Source organism: Haemaphysalis longicornis, unplaced genomic scaffold (genome assembly GCF_048455015.1).
Source record: "Haemaphysalis longicornis isolate Haplotype H1 unplaced genomic scaffold, Haemaphysalis longicornis Haplotype H1 scaffold_4, whole genome shotgun sequence".
Lineage (NCBI taxonomy): Eukaryota > Metazoa > Arthropoda > Arachnida > Ixodida > Ixodidae > Haemaphysalis > Haemaphysalis longicornis.
The window spans coordinates 57,964,669-57,992,463 of NW_027526361.1; the positions used below are offsets into that span (position 1 = coordinate 57,964,669).

Genomic DNA, 27,795 nt, shown 5'->3' on the forward strand with positions numbered 1-27,795 from the left:
GGTGGGACCGCAGGGTCGTCAAGCAGAACACACAAACTACGACGAAGAGCAGCTTGGCACGCACGTTCAGCACACAGGAATACAAAAATACCGTGCAAATTTTGGCGTGAGAGGTGGAACCTTTTTAGTCGAGCTCCAGAAACGTCGGCTGTGTGTGTATACCGTTGATAAGCCTGCACGAAGTTTCGCTCGGTCCTCGCGAGAAAATAATAAATAATAATAATAATAATAATAATAAAATCCAGTTACAAGTGTGGGTTGGCGACGCACAAGCCTGAGGGGGAGCAACGTAGGTACATGGACGCTCAGTATATCTCTTGCATGCCCTTAGCAAAGTAAAGCCCTCTCGCATACGAATACCGCGTACAGGGCTGTAAAGTTCGCCAGATTGTTCAGTCTGTATGTACCGTATTTACTCGATTCTAGCACCCCCTTTTATTTTGAAAAACCTAAATTACCCCCCCCCCTTCCCTACGCCACTTATGTTCGCGGCCGTATCTCGGGGATACAGTCGCAAGAATTCTTTATTTATTTTGGCAAACATTCAATGGAGAAATAGGTACAGACAGTGAAGTGAACCCACTGCTTACGGCCGATACTCAGTCCCCCTCACTACCAATCGAGTCGGCTCTGCAGCTTGGGCCGCCGCTCTCAGTATCCCTCAGCAAGTCGTCTTCTGTTCCGTTGAAGGGGTACGTAATGGAAAACTTCACAAATTACTTGTCCACTACGTCGACTCGGGCCCGCTTCCATGTGTCTGAAATCCACCTTGCGATAGTTGCTTAGAAAATGGGCGGCTTAGATTCGCATGCGCACTTTTCTTGAACTTTTTTTTTTTTCGCGAAAGTATGGGAAGGTGCTTAGAATCGCGAAAGCACGGTATATTATCAAAACTAGTTTGAGTCGTTAGCGCGCACCTTAGGAGAAAATTGGCCTTGTACTTCGGGAAGACTGGCCAAAAATAAATACAGTAGACTACAGGCGGATCTGGCGAGAAATTCACCTTTCGTTACGTACAGCGGTGAGGGCAGTACTGGCAAGCCACCTTTCGGTGCAGAGGTACGTGAGACGGCTATTCTATTGACGTGTGAGGACTCAATCAGTCGTTTTGGACTGCCCAGAGTTTCTGCAGAGCAGCTCCGTCTTTTTTTTGTTATTTTGCGTGTTTATTACGATAGCGTTCGACTGTTGGGGAACTATTTCGGACTTGCCAATCGAGCAGTACGTGACGCTGGTGTGACTGTGGGTACGATCGCTTTTGTGCCGGAGAATTGCGATGCTTTGGTCGCCTTTAGTTGGGTTGCGTTCATTTGTTATCAAGCTTAGTTTGGTTGTAGGAAACGGGTGAATCAGGTGTTCCGTTGTAGGGTTCGGCTGAACCCAGATTTCAGTGTCATCATTCTGACGTCCATTAATGACACGCTGGTCGAAAAGGCTGGCGCCGATGGAGTGGGGTGCTCCACCCCTCGAGGCATTCGCGCGAACCTGCCCTGCTGCATCGGCTGGATAGTTTAGAGAGCGGCTGATGTCGGATGTTCGGGGAGTAAACAAATCGAAATGTCACCGAGGGCAAGGACATCGTTCGTGGCGTTTTCAAAAGGAAGAAGAAACACGCAGCATGCTACCTCCAACCTAATACTGACTCCTTATGCCGTATTAAGACCGAGATTAACGTCGTGTTCTTAATGTAGGGCACGGCAGCACATCCTTTCCCATTCCACCGGCGTGCGGCACTAAATTTCTGTTCGCGGTAAAGCCGTCCCAGTTCGATTGGCCTCTGGCGTAGTTGTACGTGTCCGGGAGGCGTGTCGTTTCGCCGCTTCCTTGTCGATCCGGCTGCGACCGTCATCATTTTGCCACGGCGTCTCAAGCGTGGAAGGTCCTTGCCGGCGCCGCGTCGGCGTCATCTTCCCTAGGAGCCTGCCTAGATTTTCCCTAGGCTTCCCCAGTTGTTGGAGCGAAAGTTGCCAGTCCGCTTTTTTGGGTCTTCTCCCTTGCCTGCCCTCCCCGCGCTGCCCTCTGCCTCTGTTTGCTTGGGTCGCCGCGCGCCCCCTCCCTCCCCCCCTTTGGCGCCCAACCAGGAAGGAAGGCGGCAGTCCCGGACGACCGAGCGACAACGTAGCTGTGCGCTCCTTTATGCAAGGCGGGGGAGAAGCGCAACTTTGCCGCTTTGTTTCGCACCTGTCAAGCCGACATTCCCCCCCGTCTCGTGCACCTGCCGTGCCCCCCCCCCCCCTCCCTGCCCCCCTTCCCGTGTAGTATCAGCAGCAGGTAGGCGCGCCGGCTCGGCCCCGTGTATTGCTGGTTCCGAGGCCTCTTTTTCTCGGCTGGTTGAGTCCTTTTTTGACGAATTTTTCCCTAGGCCTACGTTAAGAACGATTCGACCGACGTTCGACCTGTGAGGCGTTGCGGAACTTTCCTCGGATTCGTTTCCGCCCGGACGTCGATATTTTCCGCGCGCGCAGCTTGTGCGCGCCGTGTAACAGTCGGTGCGTGGAGTCAGTCACCCATAGTTCTCTCTCCCCCGCCGCCGCTGCATCGTCGTCACAGCTGTAGTTCGGCTTTTCCGACGAACTGCGCCCGTGTCTTCTCTCGGGAGACGTGCTCGAGCGGCGGTTGTGCGCGTGCTTCATCGTCGTCGGCGTGTGCCGCCACTGCAACCTGTTGCCGCTTGTGCGGCTGCGATCGGCCGAGTGGGACGACTTCGACGACAAGCATGAGGAGTGACGTTGCCGCCGAACGTGCCGACTGACTCGACGCCCCGCCAGCAGACCCCGCGCTGCCTCTCGCCGAGTCGTCGACGCCGCCGCCGCCGCCATGGTTCTCCGTTCCCAGAACGACTCCAACGGTCTGTCTGCTGCTTCCTACGCTGCCTCTTTTCTTGGTGCCTATGCCTCGTGTTATTAGCAGACGGGAATCGATCTCGATTGGGATCGTCGTGAATCGAATGGTTTTGACATTTCTGCCCCGTGTAGTGCGTGCGTGTGCGCCGCTAACTCTAGGTCATGACAGTTGCGAATGAGGTCGCCGCTTATGGAGCGTTCCGGTGCTCATGTCGGGAGGCCTAAGCCGTACGTGTGGCTGACTCACGCTTCTCGGGAATGAAATAGTTGCTATTTCTAAACGGCCGGCAACGCAGCTCGTAGAATGTCTTGCGTGCGCATGGCCCTATTAGGTGCGATGTCTGCCTTGGCGTCAGGCTGGTCATTAACTTTATGGGTTCAGTTAAGATTGTTGCGCTGTAAACTGCTGTTGAGTATCGGCGCGTAGGCAACCTGCGTCGAAATTACCTCCGTATCCATCGCACCCGTGCCTTCCACCGTTCCGCGTCCATTAACGGCCGGTCATGCTTGGCCTGAGTACGTGTAAGTCTGAGTTGCAGTAGCGAACACTTGTGGCACTAGGAGCTTTCAAAAGAAAACTCTCGGAGCATAATCTTATAAAGAAGTGCGCAAAACGCAACATCTTCTGGACATTTCGGGGCACGAATCGAACCGTAACGCGCCGCTTCCTAGTAAAATAAAAAAAAAAACGCAGCAGACCCACGCATACGCCTTCTTCCGACACCTCTCAGAAAATGTTTCTTTTGCTCTGCAGTGCTAATGGAGTAGTAGTCTGTCGCAGGACTTCACGTGCTGAAGGCCACAAGTCTGGAGATTGTTTTGCGCTGTTCATGGTCATACTAAAATAATTAGCAGTGAACCATCCCGCCTTTCTCTTTTTTTTTTTTGACCACGTGGAGCTTCAAATAGACAGGAATGCTAAAATCACATTTAATTCAAAGCGCGCGCGCGCACACACACACATACATATATATATATATCAGCAGTCTACAACGCCAAAGGAGGCATAGGGGTGTGGTTAGGCTCTTTTCTTTTTCACTACGGTTAATGAAGTAAACATTTTTTTAATGTGCAGAAGAAAGAAAGAAAGAAAAACACGCGCCCAGAGTGGGGACCGAACCCACGCCTTTCGATTACATGTCGAATGCCTTACCAATTCGGCTATCTGGGCGACTGTGTTCTCCTTCACTTTCTGGGCTATTTATATTTACTAGAATTGTATCTGACGCTTGAGGGTGGTAGCCAGCGCCACTCTGACTACACGGGGAGAGGGGGACCTTCTTTTCAACCCCCGGGGCGTGACTCGAACGTCTACAGCCTGTCATGAGCGGGTAACTGGCGGGAAGCCCTCTTATGCTACCTAGGCATCAAGGCTGCCAGAACCGAGACCCTCGCTAGGCTTTCGCAGAATAATATAGTTAGGAAATGAGGGGCTCGTTGAGGAAATACAGAAAGATAGGTCAGCAGTCTACAACGCCAAAGGAGGCATAGGGGTGTGGTTAGGCCTAGGTAGCATAAGAGGGCTTCCCGCCAGTTACCCGCTCATGACAGGCTGTAGACGTTCGAGTCACGCCCCGGGGGTTGAAATGAAGGTCCCCCTCTCCCCGTGTAGTCAGAGTGGCGCTGGCTACCACCCTCAAGGGTCAGATACAATTCTAGTAAATATAAATAGCCCAGAAAGTTAAGGAGAACACAGTCGCCCAGATAGCCGAATTGGTAAGGCATTCGACATGTAATCGAAAGGCGTGGGTTCGGTCCCCACTCTGGGCGCGTGTTTTTCTGTCTTTCTTCTGTACATTTAAAAAAAAAATGTTTACTTCATTAACCGTAGTGAAAAAGAAAAGAGCCTAACCACACCCCTATGCCTCCTTTGGCGTTGTAGACTGCTGACCTGTCTTTCTGTATTTCCTCAACGAGCCCCTCATTTCCTTACTATATTATTCTGCGAAAGCCTAGCGAGGGTCTCGGTTCTGGCAGCCTTGATGCCTAGGTAGCATAAGAGGGCTTCCCGCCAGTTACCCGCTCATGACAGGCTGTAGACGTTCGAGTCACGCCCCGGGGGTTGAAAAGAAGGTCCCCCTCTCCCCGTGTAGTCAGAGTGGCGCTGGCTACCACCCTCAAGCGTCAGATACAATTCTAGTAAATATAAATAGCCCAGAAAGTGAAGGAGAACACAGTCGCCCAGATAGCCGAATTGGTAAGGCATTCGACATGTAATCGAAAGGCGTGGGTTCGGTCCCCACTCTGGGCGCGTGTTTTTCTTTCTTTCTTTCTTCTGCACATTTAAAAAAAAATGTTTACATCATTAACTGTAGTGAAAAAGAAAAGAGCCTAACCACACCCCTATGCCTCCTTTGGCATTGTAGACTGCTGACCTATCTTTCTGTATTTCCTCAACGAGCCCCTCATTTCCTTACTATATATATATATATATACATATAAAAGCACGGCAAACGAAAAGTAGCCCAATTTTCCAATTTATAGCCATATGTCGTAAACTTCGCCCATAAAAAAGTATAAGAAATAAAGAAACTTAAAAATGAGCTCACTAATCTAACCGAACGCTTTCGCGCGATGATTAACACTCGAATAATGGACTAGCTTGGTTGACGTGTTCCGTCGGTGCGACTCAAGAAACGTCAGGTTGGTGACACGGAAAATCGGCGTAGGAGTGCTTGCACATTGGACAATTCTCAGAATGTCTGCAGCGTTTCTATCATTCAGCACTTAGCAACCGAGGGTGACACCGTTCGTTATTCGCAGCCCTTCATTTCACGTGTTAGTGAAGAAAAGAAAACGTGTTCCGAGAGCTGGCGAAAAAAAAATGAATAGAAAGAAAAAGGCCGGACCTCTTTTTTTCCGTTCTTCGTTATAGCTCAGAAAAGTGTAGCCAAATGCCGTGTGTTATGGAGGCGGCTGTACACGCCTGCCCTACACACCGGTCTTGCAGTTCATGCCTGCGGGGTGCCTGTCATCTGTGACCCCTTCGACGCGGTTGTGTTCGACCTTTGAACGTTGAAAGCGCTCGCTTGCAAGGAGATCGAAGACAACCTTTTCTTCCAAGTTTTGAGCAGTTTCTGATGTGCGGTAAAGTAGTACTTGCGCGACTATGAGCTGTGCTCTCGGCATGCGTGCGAGGGCTAGCGCAGAAGTTCGGGTTGTTTTGAGTGAAAATTTTAGTTGGTCTTTTTTGTATTGACAACTGCGAACAGGTGTATCCGGGTCCAGTGGTATTATTTATAAAATGGCTCATGTACTACCGCCTTGGTAAAAAAAAAAAAAAAGAACTTATAACATAGTGCATTCTCGCTTTTACTACTGTTTTTAGAGTATGAGAATCAGCAAGATAACCACAGAAAACCTTTGCATGTTCCAAAAACCAAAAAAGATGTTTTGCGCGAAATTAGTCACAGCACTCAGTATGCAAGAGAAAATCAGGTGCTGACGGTTTACCATTTTAAGGAACAAAAACAAACTTTTTATCACCAAACAAGTACTACTTCTTATACTATTTATTTTTTCAATATTGCACGTCGAAGTACATAAATACAAGTTTAGGCAAAAAAAACTTGGATATCCAAAAACTCGGCCTGGTCACTAGAAATTGAATTACAGACACCCGACCTCATATACAATCACCATTTGATACAAGTACCAAATCTCAACTATCCTTCGAGAACGTTCTGGCATTGCGGTGAAATCTTAACTTGTGTGTATTGTTTCTGTATGAAATATTGATAACAGATTTGTTGGTGCAATTTTCTACACTGACCTGTTGTCCGTGTGTGGTAGCGGAGGGTGCTCGCAGTGGAAACGCTGAGAATCGAGGAAATACAGTAAGCAGCGCCCTTAGTAGCTACCCTCAGTCTTTGTTGCACCCGCCTTCGAGTCTTGCTGGAGGTCGCTCTCGTGGGCATAACGGCTGCCGCGAAAATGCCCGGGTGCGTGAAATAGTACTTGCTTCCAGCATGCGAGGCGTGCGATTTTACCGTTGTGCTTTGTTCTCCTAAAAAATTTGCTTGACGGCCAACTTTTGTCGCGTTTTACCCTTGAAGTCAGGGGCGGGGAGCAATTCACAGAGAAACAGAACAAGAAACCAGAGCTCTAACGACGCTTAAGAACCGATTGCATGTTTTGAATGCGAATGCAACGGTGTCAAACTCAACTCCGCAGGGCGTTCTGCAGCGCATAGAGCGCATTCTATCGCTGGTGACTGTTGCGCCGCAGGGCGAGGGGAGCAGAAGCGGGCCTAGTGGTCGAGCAGCCAAAGCCGCCCCCTCCGCTTTTCACGTAGCTCTGCGCATGCGCGGCGATGCCTAGCAGCGCGCTCCTCTTATGGAACTCGTCGAATTGAGCAGCGTTGATTTTCGCGCCGCGTTTCCATCACGACGGCTTCATAGCTCAATGAGCCACTTTATGCTTTCGCCTGAATATGGAATTCGGGTTTACGCGCTGAAGCCGCGAAGCCCGCCGTAGTACGTGGTATACCTACTCGGTTACAACTTATGAATGGCAACAGAAGTTGCCGCTGTGCCTCATCACCGCTGCCGGATGTTACTCCGCGCGGCACAATTGGTGCGTTACTGGGAATATTTTGAACGTGGCACGAGCCGTTTTCGTCACTTTTTGGACTTAATATGCTTATAACTTACTGCGACAAAAGTTTATTCTAGTAACGTTGGCGGCGACGGTAAACAAACTACGTGAGAAAAGGCAGACGATAGCACGCATTCGTAGTAATCTTTCAAAATGAGCGCGCCCGTTGACAACCGGGTCCGTCGCTTAGGCGGAGTGACACCGTATATGAGCTGTTGCCGTTAACTTGTTCCCAAGTATAGAGGCCTATGGATAGATAGAGACGCAAACTAGTGTCACTAAATAAGATACACAGTACCTTCACTGAGGCATGCAAGTGAGCAACGGCGGCCACTTTGGCCTTTATCAGTGTTGCCAGATTGCTGCTTCTGCGGCTTCACCGCTAAGTTTGACGAGGTCGTTTGTAAAAAAACACTGCCGGAGACGCAGCAAAACTGCATCTTCGGACACACTTCTGCAACTGTAATGCTGCGAAGCGCGGTATCTTTGATGCGCGTTCGAACCGATGTCAGTCACGAGCAGCCACAGAGCAGGGAGGACGAGCTAAGCCTATAAGAGTTGACCGGCTAAAACGCATAAGCAACAAAATGGCGGCGCCCATGAAACGTCGCAGTGTAAACGAGTGTCACGTGAAGCGAACTGGTAGAGGCACGGAACGATAGGAGAAAAAAGTGCCGATACTCTGTAATTTTATCTTATGACACTAACCCAATCAGTGATTTCCCTACACCCCCCCTAGGGGGTGTGTAGACCCCCCCTAGTTTTTCTGGACACCCCCCCTTGAGTCCCCAAATTTCACTTTTGTCAGTCCTTGTATGGACCTTTTTCAACTGCAAATAAATAACATATCGATTCGTCAGAGGCCACTGGTACAAAGCAAGCACAAGCCCGTGAGGAGGTACGAGCAAAGCATATATCGACAAGCACTCACCCAAAATTACTTCGACTGAGGCCGCCTTTGACTTGAACTAAGTGCAGTAAACACACATATAATTTACTTTCTTCATTGATTCGATGCCGTTCTTTGTTTTCAACCGTAATCTTTGCAGAAGCTCTTTCAGCATGTACATTTAAAATGGGCAATTTGGCGAGGCGAAGCGCTACGGAAGCTAAACCTGGCGTTTTAATAAATCGGGAGCGTGCAATCGGTGCCTGATTTATAAGTGCTGCATAATTCGTGTACTACATAAAACATTGTTTCAAGAACTCAAATTTCGTCACTGGCCCTGGTAACAAGTTCGAAAATGTCCTTATACGTTGAAAAATGGCGAGAAATTAAAAAAAAAACTCAATACGGACCATATATATATATATATATATATATATATATATATATATATATATATATATATATATATATATATATATATATATATATATATAAAAATTAAAAACGTACGTCACGGGGATGAGCGTTTGGTTAACAGACGTCTATTATTTAACTAGTAGGATAAAAAAACAGCTTTTCTAGTTTATGAACCCCCCCCCCCCCCCCCCAGAGCCATTGAGACACCCCCCCTTGATTCGATGCCTGGGGAAACCCCTGAACCCAATCCAGCGGCCAGATTTTCTAAGAATGGTTTTTTTAGTTCTCTTTTTCGGCCGGGGCATGGGTGGGTGGCGAATTCGGTAATGCGGGAGCATGCAGTATCCCGACGGTATGGGTTAGTGTCAGTACTGCAGCACCCTGAAGTCTTTGCTCGATTTAAACACCGTATGCTAGCTTCTTTGTCATAAAGAAAGGGCCGTGAACGAAAGCGTTAGCTCACTGAGTTATTTCCTTGTTATTTTGAAACGGCGTTGACATCGTACAGTAGCTCGTAAGCAAACGCATTTTTCGTGGATGTTTATTGCCAGGAATAACCGCGAGGGTGCTCGGAGTATGCGCGCTGGTGCAGTCCACTGGATATTTTACCGGTTTAAGCCCCTAGGCACTGGTCAAAGTGCCTCTGTTGGTCACTTTACCTATTCATCGCCGCGGAGGCTGCGACGCGCAACCTCGGTAACCCCGCAATGGCCAGCGAGGCTGCTGTTGACAATGGAGCCCTTGTTTGTGTGGCGGCAGGGCTATCGTCCGCGCTGCCCTTACGGGGAGGCCGCGAGCGAAGGACGTGCGTGTGTAGGGGGGCCAAAGATAAAGCACTTAGTGCAGCCACTAGTCGTCCTCCCCTGAACGGCGAAGTGAAAAGGAACCTAGGGCGCCTCGAGTTCCGGAACCGGAGTAGCTGGAGACGTGCGGGCAACGGTGCATGGGTAGCATGCGCCGCTTGCCAGTTCGAGCTTCTCTGAACGCAGGGACCTTTTTCTAGTAGCGCTCTGCGCATGCGCTACTCTCGCTCCCAGGCAAAATGTAAACAAAGCGACGCCATATTTGATTAGCCAGTTGCGAACGCCGAGCCAGCTAAGTGCTGCTCCGTTTTCTGAGCTCTGCTGTCTTTTTTTTTTCTTTTTTTTTTCTATTTTCATCATTTTTCCCTTGGCGTTTTTACTTCAACATTGTTCACTGTTGTCTTTGTTCGCGTGGTTTATCGTGTGCTGTTTTTATCTCTGTGTCGCGGTCGACAGGCAACGCACGTGCGTAGTGTTTGCGAAGGGGCACCTGTTGCGGGATGCCCCACTCTTGTGCTGCGGCAGACTGGGCGAACCACTCAAACAGCGGGCGGCTCTGGCTAGAGGTTTTAACACGAAAGTGTTTTATGCCGGCATACACCAAGATATCGCTGACGTCATATCCGTCACGGAAATGACGCCAGTACACCTTTGCCGAAGCGACCCGCCAGCAGGACGTCGCTCGCCGAGCACACCACAAGACAACCGCCGACCCGAAAATCATGCCCAGCTGCAGATTTCGCTGCACATTTCACTTTCCTATTTTACCGATTCCTATGATAGAGGAATCAACGACAGTTTCTTGAGAAAGGTCCACCCACGCCGCATCTGCCAATCGCATGACAAACCAGCTTGCGTGGGGTCGTAATGCTGCTCCAACTCCCCAGCGGCGATGGCTGGCAGAAGACATTTAGTCGTTTTGCCACCTCACCTCGCTTGAAACACTCAAAAACGTTCGACAGGTAGGCGCTACGGTTGCGGTCGAGAAATTCCTCTGCCACCGAAATCATGCGCGGTGCCGGGGACGGCTTCCTCAACTGCGCCGGGCAGGCGGGAAAAAAAAAGGGGGGGGGGGGGGGCATGTTCTTCCATAACCTTCTGTGATCCCCTAAATTTGTCGTTCATATTCCTGCACATTCAGCTGTAAACGGCCGTGTAGGGTGGGTCTCGGAGAAAGGCCATGCGCTCTGGGAAAGAGATGCGATGAACATCTGCCGTGTTCAGTATACAATGTGTATATATGGTACTCGTTTCGAAGCGGACGACTTGCTTGGCGTTCGCCTCGGTGCAACTATGCCCAGGGTCTTTCGCTCAGCTTCAAGGCCCAGTTGAGTGGAGCTATAAACTACATATATAAACCATATAAACTGTGGACGCTCACGCGTGTATAGCTGGACGGCGGAGAAAGTTTTTTTCGTACGTACCCAAGTCACGGCACACCCATCGCGATTGCCAGAGGGTTATGATGCCACCCCTCGACTGTGGCCACTCATCTCGCGTCTAAGGTTTACTGCGGATGGAAGGTGGTTACGGGGGGTAGGGCATTCTGTACCATCAGCTCAATACGGTAATGAGGGGCGTATTTAGGAACGTGGGTGTGCATCAACACAGGCAGGCACCCTTGACCTGTTGCCATATTCTGCGACAAATAAATTTACGCTCTGCTATAGCATCGGTGTCCCGCAACAGGATAATCTTTGGTGTATAGGCGTCCATCCGTGGCGAAGATTCGCCCAGTCATCGTTTCCGTCGTTGTTGTCGTCATCAGCGCAGTCTGGGCCGCGTGGCGCTTGGCGTCCCACAAGAAGTCCCGAGTGGCGTTCTTGCACGCCCTCATTCTCCCGCGCGAGCGAGTCCCCTCTGCACATGGGCGATACAGCGACCCTGAAACACTGGCCTCTATTCATTGTATACGCGCGTCCTTCCCCCATTTCGTGTTCGCGGGGACGCCGCAGCCCGTCAGCTGTCTCCGCAGCCTTTTATGCCTAAGCATGGGGGGCTGGAGTCGTTAAAATCCGTGTCACACGTCTCCGAAGCCTCGGTGGGGCGAGCGGGGGAGAACGGACGATGGTGCAGCGGAGAAAAAAAGAGGACGCGTAGTGTTGGCACGCGCGGCGCATGCTGCAGTGGTGGTGCGCGGCTCGGTGATCTGGTGTTTTCATCACATGGGAGCGGCCTCCACGATCAGCAACGTAACAGGTACTAACTTGGCAGTGCTGTTTAATCGAAAATAGCTCTGCGCTTTGCAGTAGCAAATAAGAAACGGCAGTTGAAAGCAATTTTCTGACTCAAAAATACAAAAAGCTCGCGCCTGAGCCCAGACCTCGTATCGGCATTCCGAGTCCCAGAGTAACGAAAGGTACGAATTAACGGCGCGCGATCAGTGGAAGGCGGGAAAATTGAACGGTCTTGGGCAAACCTCCGCCGTTTTTATCGGGGGAGGAGCTAGACAGCTACATCAAAGGTTAACTAAGCGAAACCAAGACTCAAGCAGACTTAGCCGAGCTTCTGCTTTCATATCCGTTTCTTGTGTCCGACTCGCATTTGACGAAACTATCAAAGAACGCCAAGTTATCGCCTGTTTGGTTCCTTGTTTCCATTGACACGTTTTTGTTTTTTTATTTTTTTGGCGCCACGTAATTCTTCGCAGCTATCCAAACGACCCTTCGCTCCCTGGCATAGGTTATTTACGCCAGCCTTGGGTCAACGTATGTTGAGCGGCGTGTGCATCCGGGAACGGAGAATAGGGAATGAAGTGGGGCATGCGTGCGTCGTCGCTCTGAGAAGAGCTGCCGGCGGCTATCTGGCTCCGCGTTCTGTAGTAGCCTTTGCATCTCCGTTGGAAGTAACAGTGTAGCGGGCGCTTCGCGACAGGGGCCAGCGGGTCCATTGCAGCTTTGGGCGCTGGGGCAGCAGCTGCTTGCCGTTTCCCCCGCGGCGCCTGCATCGAGTCGGCGTGTGCGGGGTGGACCTTGACCGGCGTGCCCCCGTTTTCCTTCCGCCTCTTCTTCCTGCCTGCTCCTTTGGGGCCGCCGCCACTGCGACCCCCCTCCCCCCGCGTGAATGCGTCGCTTTGTGCGGCACTGCGGAGGCGGCTACGAAACATCCATACTTCACTACACTACTTCACGCCTCCGCAGGAGCGTCGTCGCATTAAATTTATGCCCATCTGTGTCGCTGTGCGCGTGGGGTTAGAGGTGGAAGTATTTTTAATCTGAAGTTATTGCCATTTGCTAAATGGGTAACTAGGAAGAAAGCTTAACCCTTATTTTCAAGGGAGATAAGGATATGCGGTAGGTCGGACACTATGTAGCGCGTACAAATTGGATTCCTGCTTTTGTTCTGATGGAATGGATGTATTTATACGTCCACCGAGTTTTTTTTTTTCTTTTCATTGTGCATAGGGAACATCTGGATGAGTTTGTAAGTGTGGCGTTTATGTATACGCTCCATGAAAAAAAAAAGGGGGGTGGGGGGTGGGGGGGGGGAGTGTTCTGCGAGACTGCGTTGGACAAGTTCTTAAAAAATCACCAAGAAATATGTTAGCGGACAAAATGCCAATATCACGAAGACATATGCCCTTTTGCTACGTCTGTGTAAGAAAATGAAAGTATAGCTCGTGAGCCACGCGCTCTCGAACTGGTATGAAATAGCTTAGATATCAAAAGTGTAGCTGTCGAACCCTTCTTGTCTGGTGCGCAATTGGGCAGACATGTTCAGCCGTTGTGGAATCTCGCAAAGTGCGAATAAGAATAGCTTGTCACCCCACTTCCTTGTTTTCCTGACCATCCACGTACACTCTGGGTCTCGAGGGGCTTTCCTCTGGTTTAAGCATTCCTGGTCGCACGAAACTGGTCGCGACATTGCTACCGGATGCGACTAACCAAACGCTGCGGTAATTACTCCGTCTCTCATTCAGTGACTACTTCGTAAGCAAATCGAGGCCAAAGGCTTCAAACCACGCGCCCTCTCCTCGTATAACAGCCGCCAGACTGCGGGCTGTGATCCTCACGGTATTCGAATTAAAGCATTGTTTACCGTACTTCTGCGCGACATAATTTCTATGCAATTAATCATTACGTTTGCAGAATGCCGTAATTCGGTTAAAATGCGCTTAAGTTAGCTTTTCCTGGAACTCAACCGATTCCGCTCAATCTGTCGTTCACGGGCGTTAGACGTTAGGACAAGGTAGTTCGAACATAATTGCCGATGAAAGGTTATTCATTACATCTGGAAAAAGTTCTTGAATGGATATCATTACATCCATGCCTCCATATAAGCGCCGACAGCTGCTGCTGCCTCTTTTAGTAATCATAGTTCATAGTTTAGTAATCATAATCATAATTCTGGGATACCCGGCGTCATAATTTCGTAACACCTGTGCGCGGAAGGAGTCGGACGACCGGAAGTCGCGATTCGCCTTGGGTAATCATCGTGTGGAGGACGAGGGACGCGGGTTGTATTTGAATGAGTGCTGAGCGGTAGCGCCACGCAAGGGGGTGCGAATAAGCAAACAAGCCAACGAGAGAGACCAATGCGGAAGCAGCACTGAACATATGCGCCCCGTCCCTGGGCACGCGGCCGGGGTGTTCTCTGCTATGACGTGTCAATGCCTCTCGGCGCCTTGTCGTCGGGACGCGCTCGTAAGGCCGAGCTTTCGTCTCGCTGAGTCCTCGTCGGCGCTGGCACCGGGAGGACAACCGAGACGTCGACGGCTTCGCGTGCACGTCGACCTTTACGCGGCTCGCGGCCAGCTGGTGCACTCGGCTTCCGCTCTTCCCTGTCGCGACCTTACCGCGCGCGTCCTTTGGGAACCGCTGAAGATGACTGGGCGAACTCGGGACCTTCCTCCCAGCGCCATTTGACGTTGCGCCGCGACCGTCCCGCCTTCCGTTCACATCGCGTTGCGGAGTGCGCACTGGATCAGAACCACGTGATACTCGGGGATCTGTACAAAACCAGTGCCGTGGATCTCCGGTATTGCCAGGCTGTGGCTGTTCTTTGGTGGCCCAAAGGGAAACTGTTTGCCAATCATCCTGCAGCGCCGTTGTGCTTCGGCGCAGCAGCAGCCGCGTTGACGGGCGATTGAGGCGGCCCATCCGCCTTGGAGAGGTCCTTGGCACGCGGGGCCGCGCGTTCCCTTGGGAGGACGGCGTTTCGCAGTGCCGCCGACCTCTCCTGCGGCGGCCTTCGCGCTGCCGGCGTTGCTGCTGCGAGGCGGCCCCTTTATTAACGGCGTCCTCCCTGCTGGCACGCCGAAAGTGGGCCACCGGGCCTGCCAAGTCGCCCGCCGCCGCCACTTCCTGCCGCCGCCACCCGTCCACTCGCTCCGCGGGCGGCGACAACTGGGCCGCCGCTGCTGCGAGAGGGACGAAGTTGACGGGCCAAGACGCATGCACAACTCCCTCGAATGCACGCGCGCAGCGGTATCGTATTCCCGTTTCCGATATGCAAAATTCGTGGAGCAGGGCGAACAATTCGAAGCGGTTGCCCGATCGGACCCGTCGTGGGCCACTGCTCACCAGTCGCTCGCCGTTGTCATTTACGTCACCGGTCAACTACTGGTTACCGGGCAAGTATATGCAACCACCACGCAAAGACAACTAACGCGACCGCGCTCGTCGCTCATGCGCGCGCGAAGGTGTCCGCATATTCATACCGATCGGCGCTTACAAGGACACGGCTGCTAGTCCAACCACTGGCGTACGATTACGAAGGATTTCATTTCGGAAGGGGGAGTGATTGGGAAGCGGCGACGGTAGGCGTCGAGAAGCTCGCGACTCGGCTTGACGTCCCCTTCTCCGCGTGTTCTCTGTTCCGCTGCTCTGCAGGGTGCGCGCATGAACGGCGCGAACTTTTGCCCACAAGCTCCAACTGTTGCTCTCGAAATAAAGTTCGAGGACGCCTAAGCACTTCTTGAAGGTTTTGAATGCGAACGCATTAATGTACACTTGAATGCCTGAGACGCTTTCTCCCCAGGTTCTCAGGTGCAGCCCTGTTGCCGCTTGAGACGATTTGCTTCGCGATCCGCCTTACTACTTCGAATGGCCTCGATCTGTCTCGTACGTGTTGCGCCGCCGCTCGTTCCTGCAGCTGGGGCAGTTCACGACGGTTGTGGAGTTCGCTACCCGTCTGTTGGCTCGTTTGGCTGTGTTCTTCCGCTCCCTTCATCTGCGGCGCACTGGTGTTCGCGGCTCCTTTTTCAACTGCGCAGTCTGTGGAACGTCTCTTGCTATGGAACGCTATAAAGCCACGGGTCTAGGAGCCGTTTCGCTGTTACAGGCGCCATTTAATGCTGTCGCATGAAAACATCAAAAAGTGGTCTGCATTCACCCCTAGCCCGCGAACGGAGCTGGGCAGCACATTCGGGGCCCCTCCCATCGTTCCACTGCTTGCGCAGTTATCCGAAAATCGCGTGCACCCGGACGGTCGTTATGTGTGTGCGGTAAGCACGTCATTCGCTGCACGCGGCGTCAACATCCGGAGGTGCCTGCGGGCGTACCTTGCCGCCGTATATCGCCCGACTCGATCGCCGAAGGGCGGCCAACTGGCGTTCTTCCGCTGCCGTTTCTTATCCGACCCAGAGGATACGCGAGATGAGGCCGATATGCATACACGGCATACTATAACGCCTCCTTGAATGGCTCGCGTAGTAGTAGCCCGAAAGCCTTTGCGCTGCCCTGCGGGAAGGTGGCGCATGCGCGCGGTCTCTTATCGCGCCGTCGCTGTCCCGCTAATTAATTGATGGCAGATACCGGTGTTTAGAGCCTCAACCGTTCGGCTGCTGAGTATTGGGGTTCCCAGAGATACAACGACGAGTTGTGATACCGGTTATGTGATCGCGTATACCACGAGCCGGGAGAGGAGGAGAGACAAGGCTGCTCCAGCGTTCTGTCGTCGTTCGCTATCGTAGTGCCCTTTAATGCAAGGGATGAAGATGTGGCGCCCCCTTGGGGGGATAGCGTCACACTACCCACCGGGTGGATCCACACGGAGTCGAGGGGAAAAGAGGCAACACAGGTTTGGCTATAGAAGTAATTTCATTAGCAATGAAGTTGGGGTGGTGCCGACGCGCTCACCCAGCGCGTAGGGGCGGGTCTGCAAGGCACCTACCTGGCGCTGGGCCTCGGATACGGGACCTCTCGCTCTGTGGTCAGGGTGCACAGGGTACACGCTTGCTCGTACGCCCGGGAGGGTCGAGGCTCTCGTTTTGGGGCACGCTGATGTCCACGCAAGAACACAAAGTGCTGCTGCGGGCTCGCTTAAGTGAGTCTGCGTAGATGGGTACGAGGGATGATCGTCGTCTCGATCTCGGCGGGATTCGGGAGCGCGTTAGGGTGTCTCCTACGGTGTCTCGGACGACGGTGGGTGGCGAGAGACCGATCGAGGGGCCTACGGGACTTCTTATCACCTCCCCTGGTGCGTGGAGGTAAGGCAGAGCTGGTTGCTGGTTCGGGGAACTCGCGGCTGGCCTGTAACGGGGGCATCTTTAAGGCAGAAAAACAAACAGGAACAGAAAAAGCCCGCTGCTCCGTACGTTTTATTAGGCGCGTGTTTGCGCTGACCGTTAGTATTGCTCGTTAAGGTAAAAAGGAGTGTAGCATGTGGAGAGCTCCTCCGTAGTGGCGCTTGCTTTGCTGCACAATTTAGTCGGCGCCGAGAGGCGATGGAGTGCGCCTTGGCGTCACGCAGCCGTCAGCTGGTCGTTATTACCGCTTCGTTCCGGTCGTGGGACCTTTACTGGCTGGACGCGCGGTCGTCCTCCGCGCATTGTGGCTGTCCCCGACCGCAGGGCACCGGAAGCGACGCCAAGTGGCACGCACTGGCGCCTCGTAAAATTTGGCGCCGCCGAATGGAAATGAGGGCCGCGCGTGTGCGGCTGTCCTCGTCGAGCGAGGCCTTGTCGGCGGGTGACGTTCGGGGAGCCCTGACGCAACGCGCGGGGGGGCCTCCGGAATGGCCTCCTCGCGTGACGTGCGACGGCGGCCTGCGGATCGCTCCCTTCCTTGAAGCGAACCTTGTCAGCTTCCTGGGCGTTGCGACCCCGTGTCCACTTCGGTGCGTCTCGGACTGCGGTAGAGGGATGAACGCTTGGGCTGCTGCTGTAGAGGCGACGCTGGATTTTAGCGAAACACGTCTGATTCCGGCATTTTTCGCCCTCTTTGTTGGTGGATGGCAGTTTTGGAAGCGACAGCTTCGCGTGTCGAGGAAACATTGGACGTAGCTGGTGTTCCCTGCCGTTTTTTCGCAGTGAGGGAAGAAACTTCCCAGCTTTCATTGGGTGCCAACTGCGCACTTCTGAGAACCGACGCATTGCGTGACTGTGTACATCCGCGCTTCGTCTCTCTCGCATGTAGCATAACGGCGAGTCGGGCTAGTTGACAGCGGTTCATTAAAAAAAAAAAGGCAGAGTCCAAAGGACAGGACAGAGTACATCCTTACCGTGTACGTTGCTTCGCGCTGTTTTCATTTTTAGAAGCCGCTGTCGAGCATAGCTTGAGCTGCTTTTTTGGCCCGCTGCTTCTAAGTTCTTTTTCGAACTGCTTAGCCTCGCGTTTATTCATTCCTATCGTCATTTTTCCACCAGCGATTTCGGTTACGCGCCCTGGCAGCGGGCGGAGTTTGATTAACCGCATTACAGCGCAGTACAGTTTTCGTGGAAGTGCGCTTCCTTGAGGCACGCTACTGGTGGAAATTTCTGCTCCACAGTGCCTTGTAGTGGAAATAGTTCCGCGCCACGGATCGTTCCAGGAAGGCTTGCCAAACAGACGAAGGTTGTTGCGCCGGTGACACGAATTCTGTTACCAGAGCTCTCGTAAGTGTCTCCCCCCGCCAAGGTTTGCACGGGCTGCGAATATGGAGTGGCTGTCGAGATTTCCTGTCGTTATTGAAAGGAAGCCAACAAGGTCACCCCGAACTGTTCCGGTTCTACCGCTTCGGCCCATTGTTCGTTCCGCGTACGCTTTCTTCTGACATACCTTTTTCCCACCGCTCGTTCGCTCTCGGCGGCTTAGATTTTACAAGCGTACACTCATGCACACCCGCGCGCTTTTTTTCTTTGCGGAATTGCCAAGGACCTCTTGAGGGCGGGATCGTAAATTATTGCTATGCCACTGCGTTGACCCCCTCTTTCTCCTCCTTCGTGAAACCTCGGGTTTTCTTTCTCTTTCTCAAGCCTCTTTTTGCCTTGCCTTGTTTTTTTCTTTCGGCTTCTCCGTGCCTCCTGCCCGCGAGGGCGCTGCCACGGGTTGCTGCGGCGTCGAACAGGGAGCGCTGCGTTCGTTGGCCTCGTCTGACGTCACGCGCGACCTGTGGAGCTAGCGGCGCGGTTAGCGTGGTGAGGTGACGTGTATGCCCCGCCGCTAGGGAAATCCTAGGGAATAGTTGAGCGCGAGAGGAATTTGCGCGCGTGGAGAGGTCGCGGGAGGGGGAAAACGAGACTTGTTTAGGAGCGTCTTTTGTTGTTTCGTTGATTTTTCATGGCGAAGTTTTTTTGCATGCATGTACGCACACAACGTGGCCGTTGCTTCGCGATAGATGGCGCTACGTGTCGAGGTAGCGAGTGAGCGAGAACGCGCAGGCGTTCAGGGCTCTGACCCCGTTTCGCTGTCAGTCATTCGTGCGGAAGGACGGCACGTATCCATTGTTATTGCTGGCGGCCCCCTCTCCCCCTCCCCTCGGTTGTGTATCTTTCGGGGGCGCCTTGGGGCCACCGCGGCTCGCTGGTAATTGTTATCGCTGTCCCGTAATTATCGGCGGCAGCGTCTGGTTTGGCCTTCCCGAATCTCTCTCGCGCCGCGCGGGCATACTCGTTTCTCGTGTGCCAGCGGAATGTGTGACGAGGTCGACGCAACGCGGCGGTGGTTCACCCCGACACTGTTTGATCCGCGCGCTCTGAATTCGCTCGCCTGCCTGTCTGTCAGCTCTTCGCTCCCGGGGCTGTGTGAGTGGCGCTGTTTTGTGGGCCAGGCCAGTTTCGGTGACCGCGCCTCGAACGCCCTGGCCGCGCGCGCGAGTTTGGGCTGCTGCGATTGCGCATTTTTTTTAGCTTAGCGGCTGTAATAATCAGTATTTTCTCCTCCGCCCTGCTAGCGATTGAATCTTGCAGCAGAGAGAAAACAGGGCCCTGCGTTTCTTACAAACATGACGTCATGTTTTGAGGGCGTGTATTGGTGGACTAGATGGCGTCTTTGTGCTCTTCGCAGTCGCGTTCGTTATAAGTCAGATCAGGTTATCAGCGATAAACTGTGTTCGACATTCTGATGGAAAAGCCTTACCCAAGGTTTCAAGGTTGTTCGTGGTAGGTTTGAACATTGTCTCACATCCGTTATCGCGGGAGTGGTTTGTTTTTAGTTTTCGATTTTCCCTGGTCTGGCGATGACTAGGCTTGTTAAGGGGGCGACCAAGTTAGTGACGGCACCAGGGTTGGCGCAACCACGAGGGTCCATCATCGATAATTGTGTGGCAATGTGCTGGTCGCCAAAAAGTGAACGAAAAATCGTCTTGGGTAGAAATGGGGAAACTCGGAGGGGGCAAGGCATGTGTTTCTGGCCTCAGGGCACTTCTGTTTGGCTTGGTTTAGTCTAAAGAGCTCGCTGGCTGCCTTATTTCCCTTATTTACGTGTTTTTGGAACAGCCATCGTGAAGCCTCTTATGCGTGTTTTATTTTTATTGTTTTTTTTAGCGGGTGAATTTTAGTGGAAACTTCTGATTTCTGTAGAAACCGTCCGTAAGGCGTCAAGTCTGGGAGAGGAGCAGTGACATGAGGTTTCTGGTTATGCAGCCGTCTTTACCTGTGCTGTAAGACATTAGCCATGACCATCTAGTTGTACATCCTCAGTGGTTTGCACTATACTGACACTCTTCGTGCGCGCAGGCCTCCCGGCATCCTCTGCGCCACTATCCGCACAAGTGCGACCTTTGTGTCCGCTTAGCGAAAATTAGATTGCTGCTGACTGGAATCGTCAGGTGGGGGTGCGTTTTTCTTTCATTGCTGCTGCTGCTCTTCTTTCCTGGAGGGGGGTAGTAGCGACTGGCCAACAGCCGGGTCGACGTCCTCTGTAAAGCGCGGGTTGCGACCGGCGCTATGACAACCAGCGAGGATGACCCCGGAGCAAGCGTCGACAATCGTTCCCAGCGGTCACCGCTCTCCGCCTTGCCACGGCTTCCCGCCGAGCGACGGTGCACGGGGGAGAAGCGCGCCGCTTCCGCGTTTGCTCTGGACCGACGCACTTGTTGCGGCAAGGGGCCGAAGCGCGCTTTTCGTTTTCTTTTCTCGCGGCACAGTGTATCGTTTCCTGGGACTTTAAAATGCTGCAAGCAGCGCGTGTCTCTTCATCATCTAGATTGCATTCAGCCTACGCCGCCGTTTTTGTCCTGATCGGAATAGTCTCCTCACAGGCGTCCATCGATCATCATTGCGAACAGGCTTCTGCAACGCTGCGCATATTTACTGGGATATGACAGTGAAGGAGCCAAGGAAGGATGCCATCAGTGCGGTAACTCACGGGCACGTTATGAGAATCAGTGCAGTTGGGTTTCGATAGAAATGGCGGGAGTTGTTTCCCCGCCATTGGTGCTTCTGCGGCATCTTCGTCTACCGCACTCTACTCAGTCGCACCATTGTAGCTAATAATAGTACAAGATCTTGCAAAGGCGTCGACGGCGCATCGTTCTGCCCCGGGAAAGGGCACGCGGAGTACAGTCCGAGGGTCGTGTCGCCCTGGGGGGTCCCCGGGCAAGCCAAAGAGCCGCTCTTTTCACAGGAGGTTGCGGGGCCCGGACACTGCAGCTTCCGATCTACTGGGCCTAGGAAGCTCCCTGCCGCATTCTATCGCGCTTCGAATGGTCGCGTAGAGCAAACTTACGCCACGTGCTGAGCCATTTAGAAGGGGGATACATTCACTTGTTCCGCATCGGTGGAAGCCTAGTTGCGCCGTACCATCTGCCGTTGTGGAATTCGCCTTTGTCCTCTTATATCCGCATCGTTATATGAGCATGCCAAAAATGACTTGCTACTGTCGTATCATCACTGGCACTGCCGTCGAGTGAAGGAACAGCGATTCGCTCGTGTTGCCTGGCAAACGCTGTCAACTTTCGCGCGTAACGGGTCAAAGCGGGAGGGGGGTTGCAGCATGCTTTTGATCAGGAAGTAGATGAATCGGTGCAAACGTTTCAAATTACACGGCGCGAGCGGTAGTCTGAGCCCTCTTTAACAAACCTGAAAAGTTGTCTTGACGCACGGATCGACGCAGCAGCCCCTTCAGTGCGAAAACATCGTTGCTCGCTGCGCAGGGCCCATTCCATCACCGCCCACGTGCGCGGCCGGCTGCGCACTTGAGCTGGGATGGAATCGGGGGATGTAAGAGTCCGTTTCCGGGAAGATGTAACAGTGCACTCCGGCTCGGTCATCATCTGCGCCTAATGAGCCGCCTACTACTACAGCTACGGCGGCTTCGCGCTGGTGGTGAAGTTCGGGCCACACACGACGCCGCGAGCGGAGACCGCGACCCTCCTCCCGCCGTTGCTAATTGGGATCGATAGGCGGCCTCCTGAGCCGCCGCGTCGGCGGGGACTCCCGCGATGCTGTCCGCCCCCCTTTGTCCGCTTTCGGAGGGACCCCCCCGCGAGCCCCTCCGGCCGCTTTGCCGTAAACTCCGCCGCGGGACGCCCCTTCGCTGTTGTCGTGGTGCGCGAATGTGCGTGCGGGGTATCATCTAAGCACAGCGGTTTGTCCCATTGGTCGCCATATCTCTTGCCACATGCCGGCTCTTCTCCCGCCCTAACAGGAGTTATTTCGGCATTAGGGTGAACTGCCGTCGCAAGCCTCCCTTACCACGTGACTCGTCTAAATGTCACCACGTGCTCGAGGGAAGTCTTCGAATATTGTCCTTTTCTTTCCTTCCTGGTCGCGAGCATCCTGCTGTGCGTAGCAGTGCATCAGCGTTGTCCTAGCAGGCGCCTCTTGGCGATCCTCGGCAAACCAGCGCTCGCGTCCGGCGAGCACAAGTTACGGCACACTCGCTCAAGTGCAGGCGGCTTTCGCCCTTCCGCACAGTGTCACGTGCTGATAGCTCGCCAAGAGCAAACGTTTCGGCGTGGCGGTGCTCGGATGTTTGCCCGCCGCGGTTGGGGGTCGTCTTGTTGACTCGCTGGCGCACTCATCTCGGGGAGAGCCGCCCTCCGCGCAAGGTTAAAGCAGCACATCGCCAGGACGGAATACACTCGTGGCTGCGTCCCGAATAAACTCCCTCTGATGTGAGCGTGAGGGTAGAAGTTAGAGAAAATGAAATGTGGGCAAAGCGTTGCACTACAGGCGAGAACGGGACATTTTTAGCCAATCGGGTCGCTTCGATAAGACTGTCGCTGGCGGGCTTGCAGCCTTCTAATTTGTCAGTGCGGTGGTCGCTTTGTCGTGCGAAAGTGAGAAACATATTTCGGGAGGTGCTGTATAAGAAGGCCCGTTGTTATGACATTTTTTTGGGTCCGCAGCGTAAGATCTTGTGTTTTCATCCTGTGTATGCGGGCCGGGACGTTTAACTATGTGCTAGCTCGAGCCGGGCGAATTGCAAGCAGCACGCTTCAAAGGCCAAATAGCGTATATCCTGCGTGAAATAAACCATTACACCGTGTGGGATGGCGCCGAACAAAAACAATGGAAATGATTTGCTCCCTCCATCTTCCTTGCCAAATTGCTTGTGCGTTGTACGACCCCCGTCCCCACTCTATTTTTAACGCACGAACTGTGGGAGCGTGTTGCGTAGACGTCTTATGCGTGGTTTCATCGCGTGCCCTAGGAAGACACCGGTTACTCCTGTAAGAAAAGAGCGCTCGAGAGTGCGGCGTTCATAATTTTCAGCTCCTATTTTACCGGTGGCCCGGAAAACAGTTGGAGCTGTAGAATTGCAGGCGATCGCCTTTCATGCTGTCTCCAGTTGTCAACCTCACAGTCACAAAGAATGTCCGAGCTCCGCACCTATGGAGCGGGCTGGAAGTTTATAAAAAACGGAATACTTTTGCGGCTGTTCCAGAAGGGGATTAAGGACGCTATAAAATTTGCAATCTAGTAGCTTATCAGCAAGTGCCGGCCTGCAGATATTTAAGTATAGTCTTTGTTTTTAAATCATTAGCAATCATGCCTGTTGCCTCAACTACAGATGCAAGAAACGTGATGAACGGTTTTGGTAGCCTCGCCCGAGTCTTCAAAGGTGGGGTTGTAAAAAAAGTTCATTTTACTCAAATTTCTTAACAGTATGTAGGGTCAAGTTTCAACACCAGATTATCTTAGATCTGGCGTTGAACTTTAGTGGGAACTGTACGTTTATTTACGCTTCCGCTTACACGCCGTTGGCGGTACAGAAATTGCGCACCAAACGCGCCCCCAATGGCACACACCAAATTGTGTCGGTGGTGGTCCATTGGGGGCGCAATGCATGCCTCCGCTTTCACGCCTGTCCTGCTGCAGGTTTCTAACCCGGTTTTTGAACTGTCAATTCCACGAGCAAACCGACAGCGTCAGGTTCGAACGGTACAGACTCGACTCCGCCTTCGGGGATGCTCCGGCGCCCTTTGTGGTCTGGGTGAGGGCAACTGGGCGTCTTCAACCAGTTGCTTACGTTGCCAAGCGTTCGGCTGGTACTCGGCTGCGCCAGGGGGCCGACTTGGGAAACTCGCTAATCGCTCAGTGATTATTCTGTTTTCTGTGAGCAATGCAACTTGTAGACATAAACATACAAGCCACGTGCGCAAGCTGGGTGATGCATGGAGCTGCTGAGCACCCCCTGCGCACCGTCCGCTGAACGCGCGAGTGCGTCTGCTCGCTTGGTCAACGCGGCGCTATAGTCTTTCTCCGCATCCTTCAAGCTGGCCGCTCAAGCGTTTCTCGTGTCTGCGGCGTGCTTCGATCAAGCAGCCGTACGCTCGGGCACGCGTAGGTCGTGTGGGGACATCGCTGATGTGCGCTCTTGGCACGCTCAACCAGGGTTGCACCAATAGTTTGACAACTGTGGGCTCGAGTGGGGAAGCCGTCCTGCGCGCGTCACGCGGCGGCCGTGTTCTTTTCCCCGACCTGAGGTGATGCGGTGCCGTTGGAAAAGGCGCTTCTCGCAGGAGAGGCGGTGTGAGCAAATAAATAGGCGCCACGGTCAAGAATAGAGGCGGGTCATGGAAGCGCGAGGGAAGGCGACGCGCCGCTGGCGGCCCAGCAAAGCGGGTTCGATGAACTCTCGGAGCAGCGCCGAGGGGCGTCGGCACCTCTCCGCGCGCCCCAGCTCTCGACCGCTGGAAGATGCGAGCAGCCGAGGAGGACGCTGAGGAGCGGGTGTGCTTTTAATCAGCGAGGGAAGAGGCAGCAGCAGTGCTCTGTGGCGGCGGAGGGGGTTTTGTTGCGGCTCCCTGTCTTCTTCGCTCTGCTCCACTTCTCCAGTGGCCCACTTTGGCCGGCCTTTTGTTTTGGCACGGGCGAGATCTGTCGGCCTTTCTGGCCCCTTCCCTCGCGCCGAACCCGGTGCTGCGCGACGGGCCGGTGGCCGGGCTGTCGCCGCGGTGATCCTGGCGTACGCGACCCCTCGCCACTGGTGTTGTCCAACACTCCGCTGCGCAACGTGCTTGCTCGGGCCGCTCGGCTGGCGTGGTATCGAACGGGCGAGGAGGGAGCGTGGCGGCCGGCCACCGAACAGCAGCGGCCTCCTTCCCCACCTCGCTCCTGCTCGTGTTGTGGTGGCCGCCGCTTCGAATCGGCGTCTGTTCTCATCGTCGGCGGCTGCTGCTGCACACCGGCACCGGTGGTCATCTCGGTGGCGTTTCGCTTCTGCCGCCGCCCGGGTCGATTCCCTCGCGCTGCACCGGCCTGTCCCCGCTCCGACGCCCCGCCCGGCCGCTCTCCTTTTTGCGGCCAGCACCCCCACCCCTCCGGAGCGTGGTTCGTTGGCCGCTCAGCGCCGTCCTTCGCTGATGCCGCTCCGCGTGTAGTCGCTTGCTGCTGCTGCTGCGGCTGCCCAGTGCACTACGCGATCCTCCCCGCTCCCGTGGATGTCGGCGTTTTCGGCGATCGCCCTTTGGTCGACGTCGCGAGGGATGTGTGTGCGCGGGTGCGTGCGTGATTCGTGCTGCCGTCGCTCTGTTACCGTCGGCCCGTGACTTGGATTGCCGGGCTTGTGTCTGCACTGCGCCTTCTCATGGTCTGCCTATGGACGCTGCTCAGAGGTGAGGGACCGCGCTGGGCTAAGTAACTTACCCTTGGTCGTGGTGCATTAGCGGCGTCGGTGCTCGCGCCGAGAGGGGATCGGCGTGAGCACGTTGGCGCGTTTTTAAAACCAAGTGATGTCTGAGGAAGTGCAAGTGTGTTCGTTGTTTTTGTCATCCATCCACGTGCTTAGGCGCCCTCGCCAGAGTGGTTTCCAGGTGAAGGCTCATTTCATCCGCTTTAACCGTGGGTGCACCGTTTGTTTTTCCCGTAGCCGCATGAAAACCAATCTTCGAGTGTGGGACAGTTGTCCGTGCAGCGCAGTTGAAAACGACGGTTAGTACGTGTAGGCGTTGAATTTCGCGCCGACAGCGCTGGATAGCTTCAGCGCGATGTCCGGGCACGCACGAAATCATGTTGGAATGGCACCGCGATCGAGCGCGCACTCCCCTGTCGCGACTGTGATGCCTGTTGTCGTCCACCAGGAGCGCCCAACAGCGAGCACTGGCTTTGTCGTCTGTTTAATTAAACGTGCAGAACTCTCCTCGTGCGAGCACGGCGGCCGGACGTGTTCGCCTCGAGGACAAACAAGCAAGCCCGCAGCGGAGGCTGGGCTGGGAACGCTTCCTTCTCCGAGCGGGTCGACGACCCCTGCGCTCGCGGAAAGGCGAAACCAGGAGGCCGCCAAGGGGGGCTCGCTGCGCTATATGGGAAGGCGTGAACGGGGAGCGAAAGTCTGTGGACAGACGGGCTGCTGATGTAATGACGAGTAGCGTGGGTGGCCGGCGGTCCTGTGGCCGCTTGACCGAGTCTGGCCGGACGTTTGATGGACGCCGGCGGCGACGATTGGAGGAGCCCGGCGTGTCAGCGTGGCCCGTTTCTCTCGCCTCTTTCCCGTGATCGACGCTTGCGTCCTCCCCTCTCTGCTCTTACGGCCGGCCGAATGGGCGTTGACCTGTGGGTCAGCAGGCTGAGCCGGCCATTACTGGCGGCCTCTCTCGTCGAATTTGTATGCTCGCGCGCGTTTCCCTTCATCTGGGCCACGGCTTTGCCGCTGCTGTCGCCCGTTCCCTGCTGGAGCGCGCGCTACTTCTCCTCCTCTTGCTATTCTGCGATTCCATTTGCTCGGAGTTGAGCTCGAAGCACATCACTGGGCCACTTGTCAAACACTTCTACTGTGCATCACCGTGCCCGCTGGGACCCCCGGTCGCATCAGTGAAGAGCCGCTGATCCGGCGATGTCGTTCCCATCACAAAGATGCAGCTTCGTTTTGTTTCCCGCCAGAGGACATTCCCGCAAGCGGCTCGCATCAGTAGGCGTGTCTCGCAGAACGGCGCGACTCACTGCAGATCCACGCGAAGTGGACTGTGTGCAGCGTTCGGCGGTGGCTGTCGGCGCTAACGAGCCGAACGGTGATTACTGTCGCCTTCGCGTAGCCCGTTTCGGTAGCGCGATTTTGGGGCCGCTGGCGTGTGGGGGGAAAAGAAGAAAAGGGGAGGTTAGCGTAGCGCGCACCCGCGGTATTCGTGGTTGGACGCGCTGGGAGCGATTGTAGAAACGGGGTGACCCAGTTGTCAACCCCTTTGAGCTCGTTGACGGTCAGTGGCCAGGAGACCGTGTTTTTTTGTTCTTGCGGGAACGCCGGCTGCCTGCTCGCTCAACCACGGGGCCAATTTGTTGTGCGCGTGGGCCGTTTTTGTTTGGCGATTTAGGCTGCCCACAGGTCTCCTCCAGCTCACTCCACTTTGAACAGCCTGGGGTCGGGCAAACGCGCCGTTGTCGATACATATATATATATGCGCAATTTTAAGCTTATAGGCTTTATTTCCTGGCGCGCTGAGTTTTTCGTATCTAGTGTGAGAAGTTCGCTGGCGCCTTCTTTCTATTCTGCTACTTTATTCGAATAAACATTCTAATGATAGCTGCGGCTCGTTTCTATGGCAGCGCAAACACTGGTGCTATCTGTGGGATGATGGGATAGCGTTTCTGGTGGTAATGTAATGCTGCTATAACGTTCGGTGCAGTGTTTACCTGCTACACCTTCCTTCCCGCACTTAGCTTCCC

General features: G+C 53.9%; 1 protein-coding gene across 4 annotated transcripts in view; it reads left to right on the forward strand.

Moving 5' to 3' along the window:
- Nucleotides 1–27,795, forward strand: part of Rdx (BTB/POZ and MATH domain-containing protein rdx) — a 99,269-nt gene that overhangs the window by 25,402 nt on the left and 46,072 nt on the right. The window contains exon 1 of one of the 4 annotated variants that reach the window (XM_077706847.1): nt 2,270–2,848. The exons of 1 other annotated variant lie outside the window; for it this stretch is intronic. In XM_077706847.1, coding sequence (XP_077562973.1) covers nt 2,818–2,848 — 31 coding nt within the window. In that variant the 5' untranslated portion in view covers nt 2,270–2,817. Of the gene's footprint in view, nt 1–2,269; nt 2,849–25,575; nt 25,752–27,795 lie in introns of those variants that run through there. 2 more of the 4 variants (XM_077706845.1, XM_077706846.1) reach the window with 2 other exon arrangements.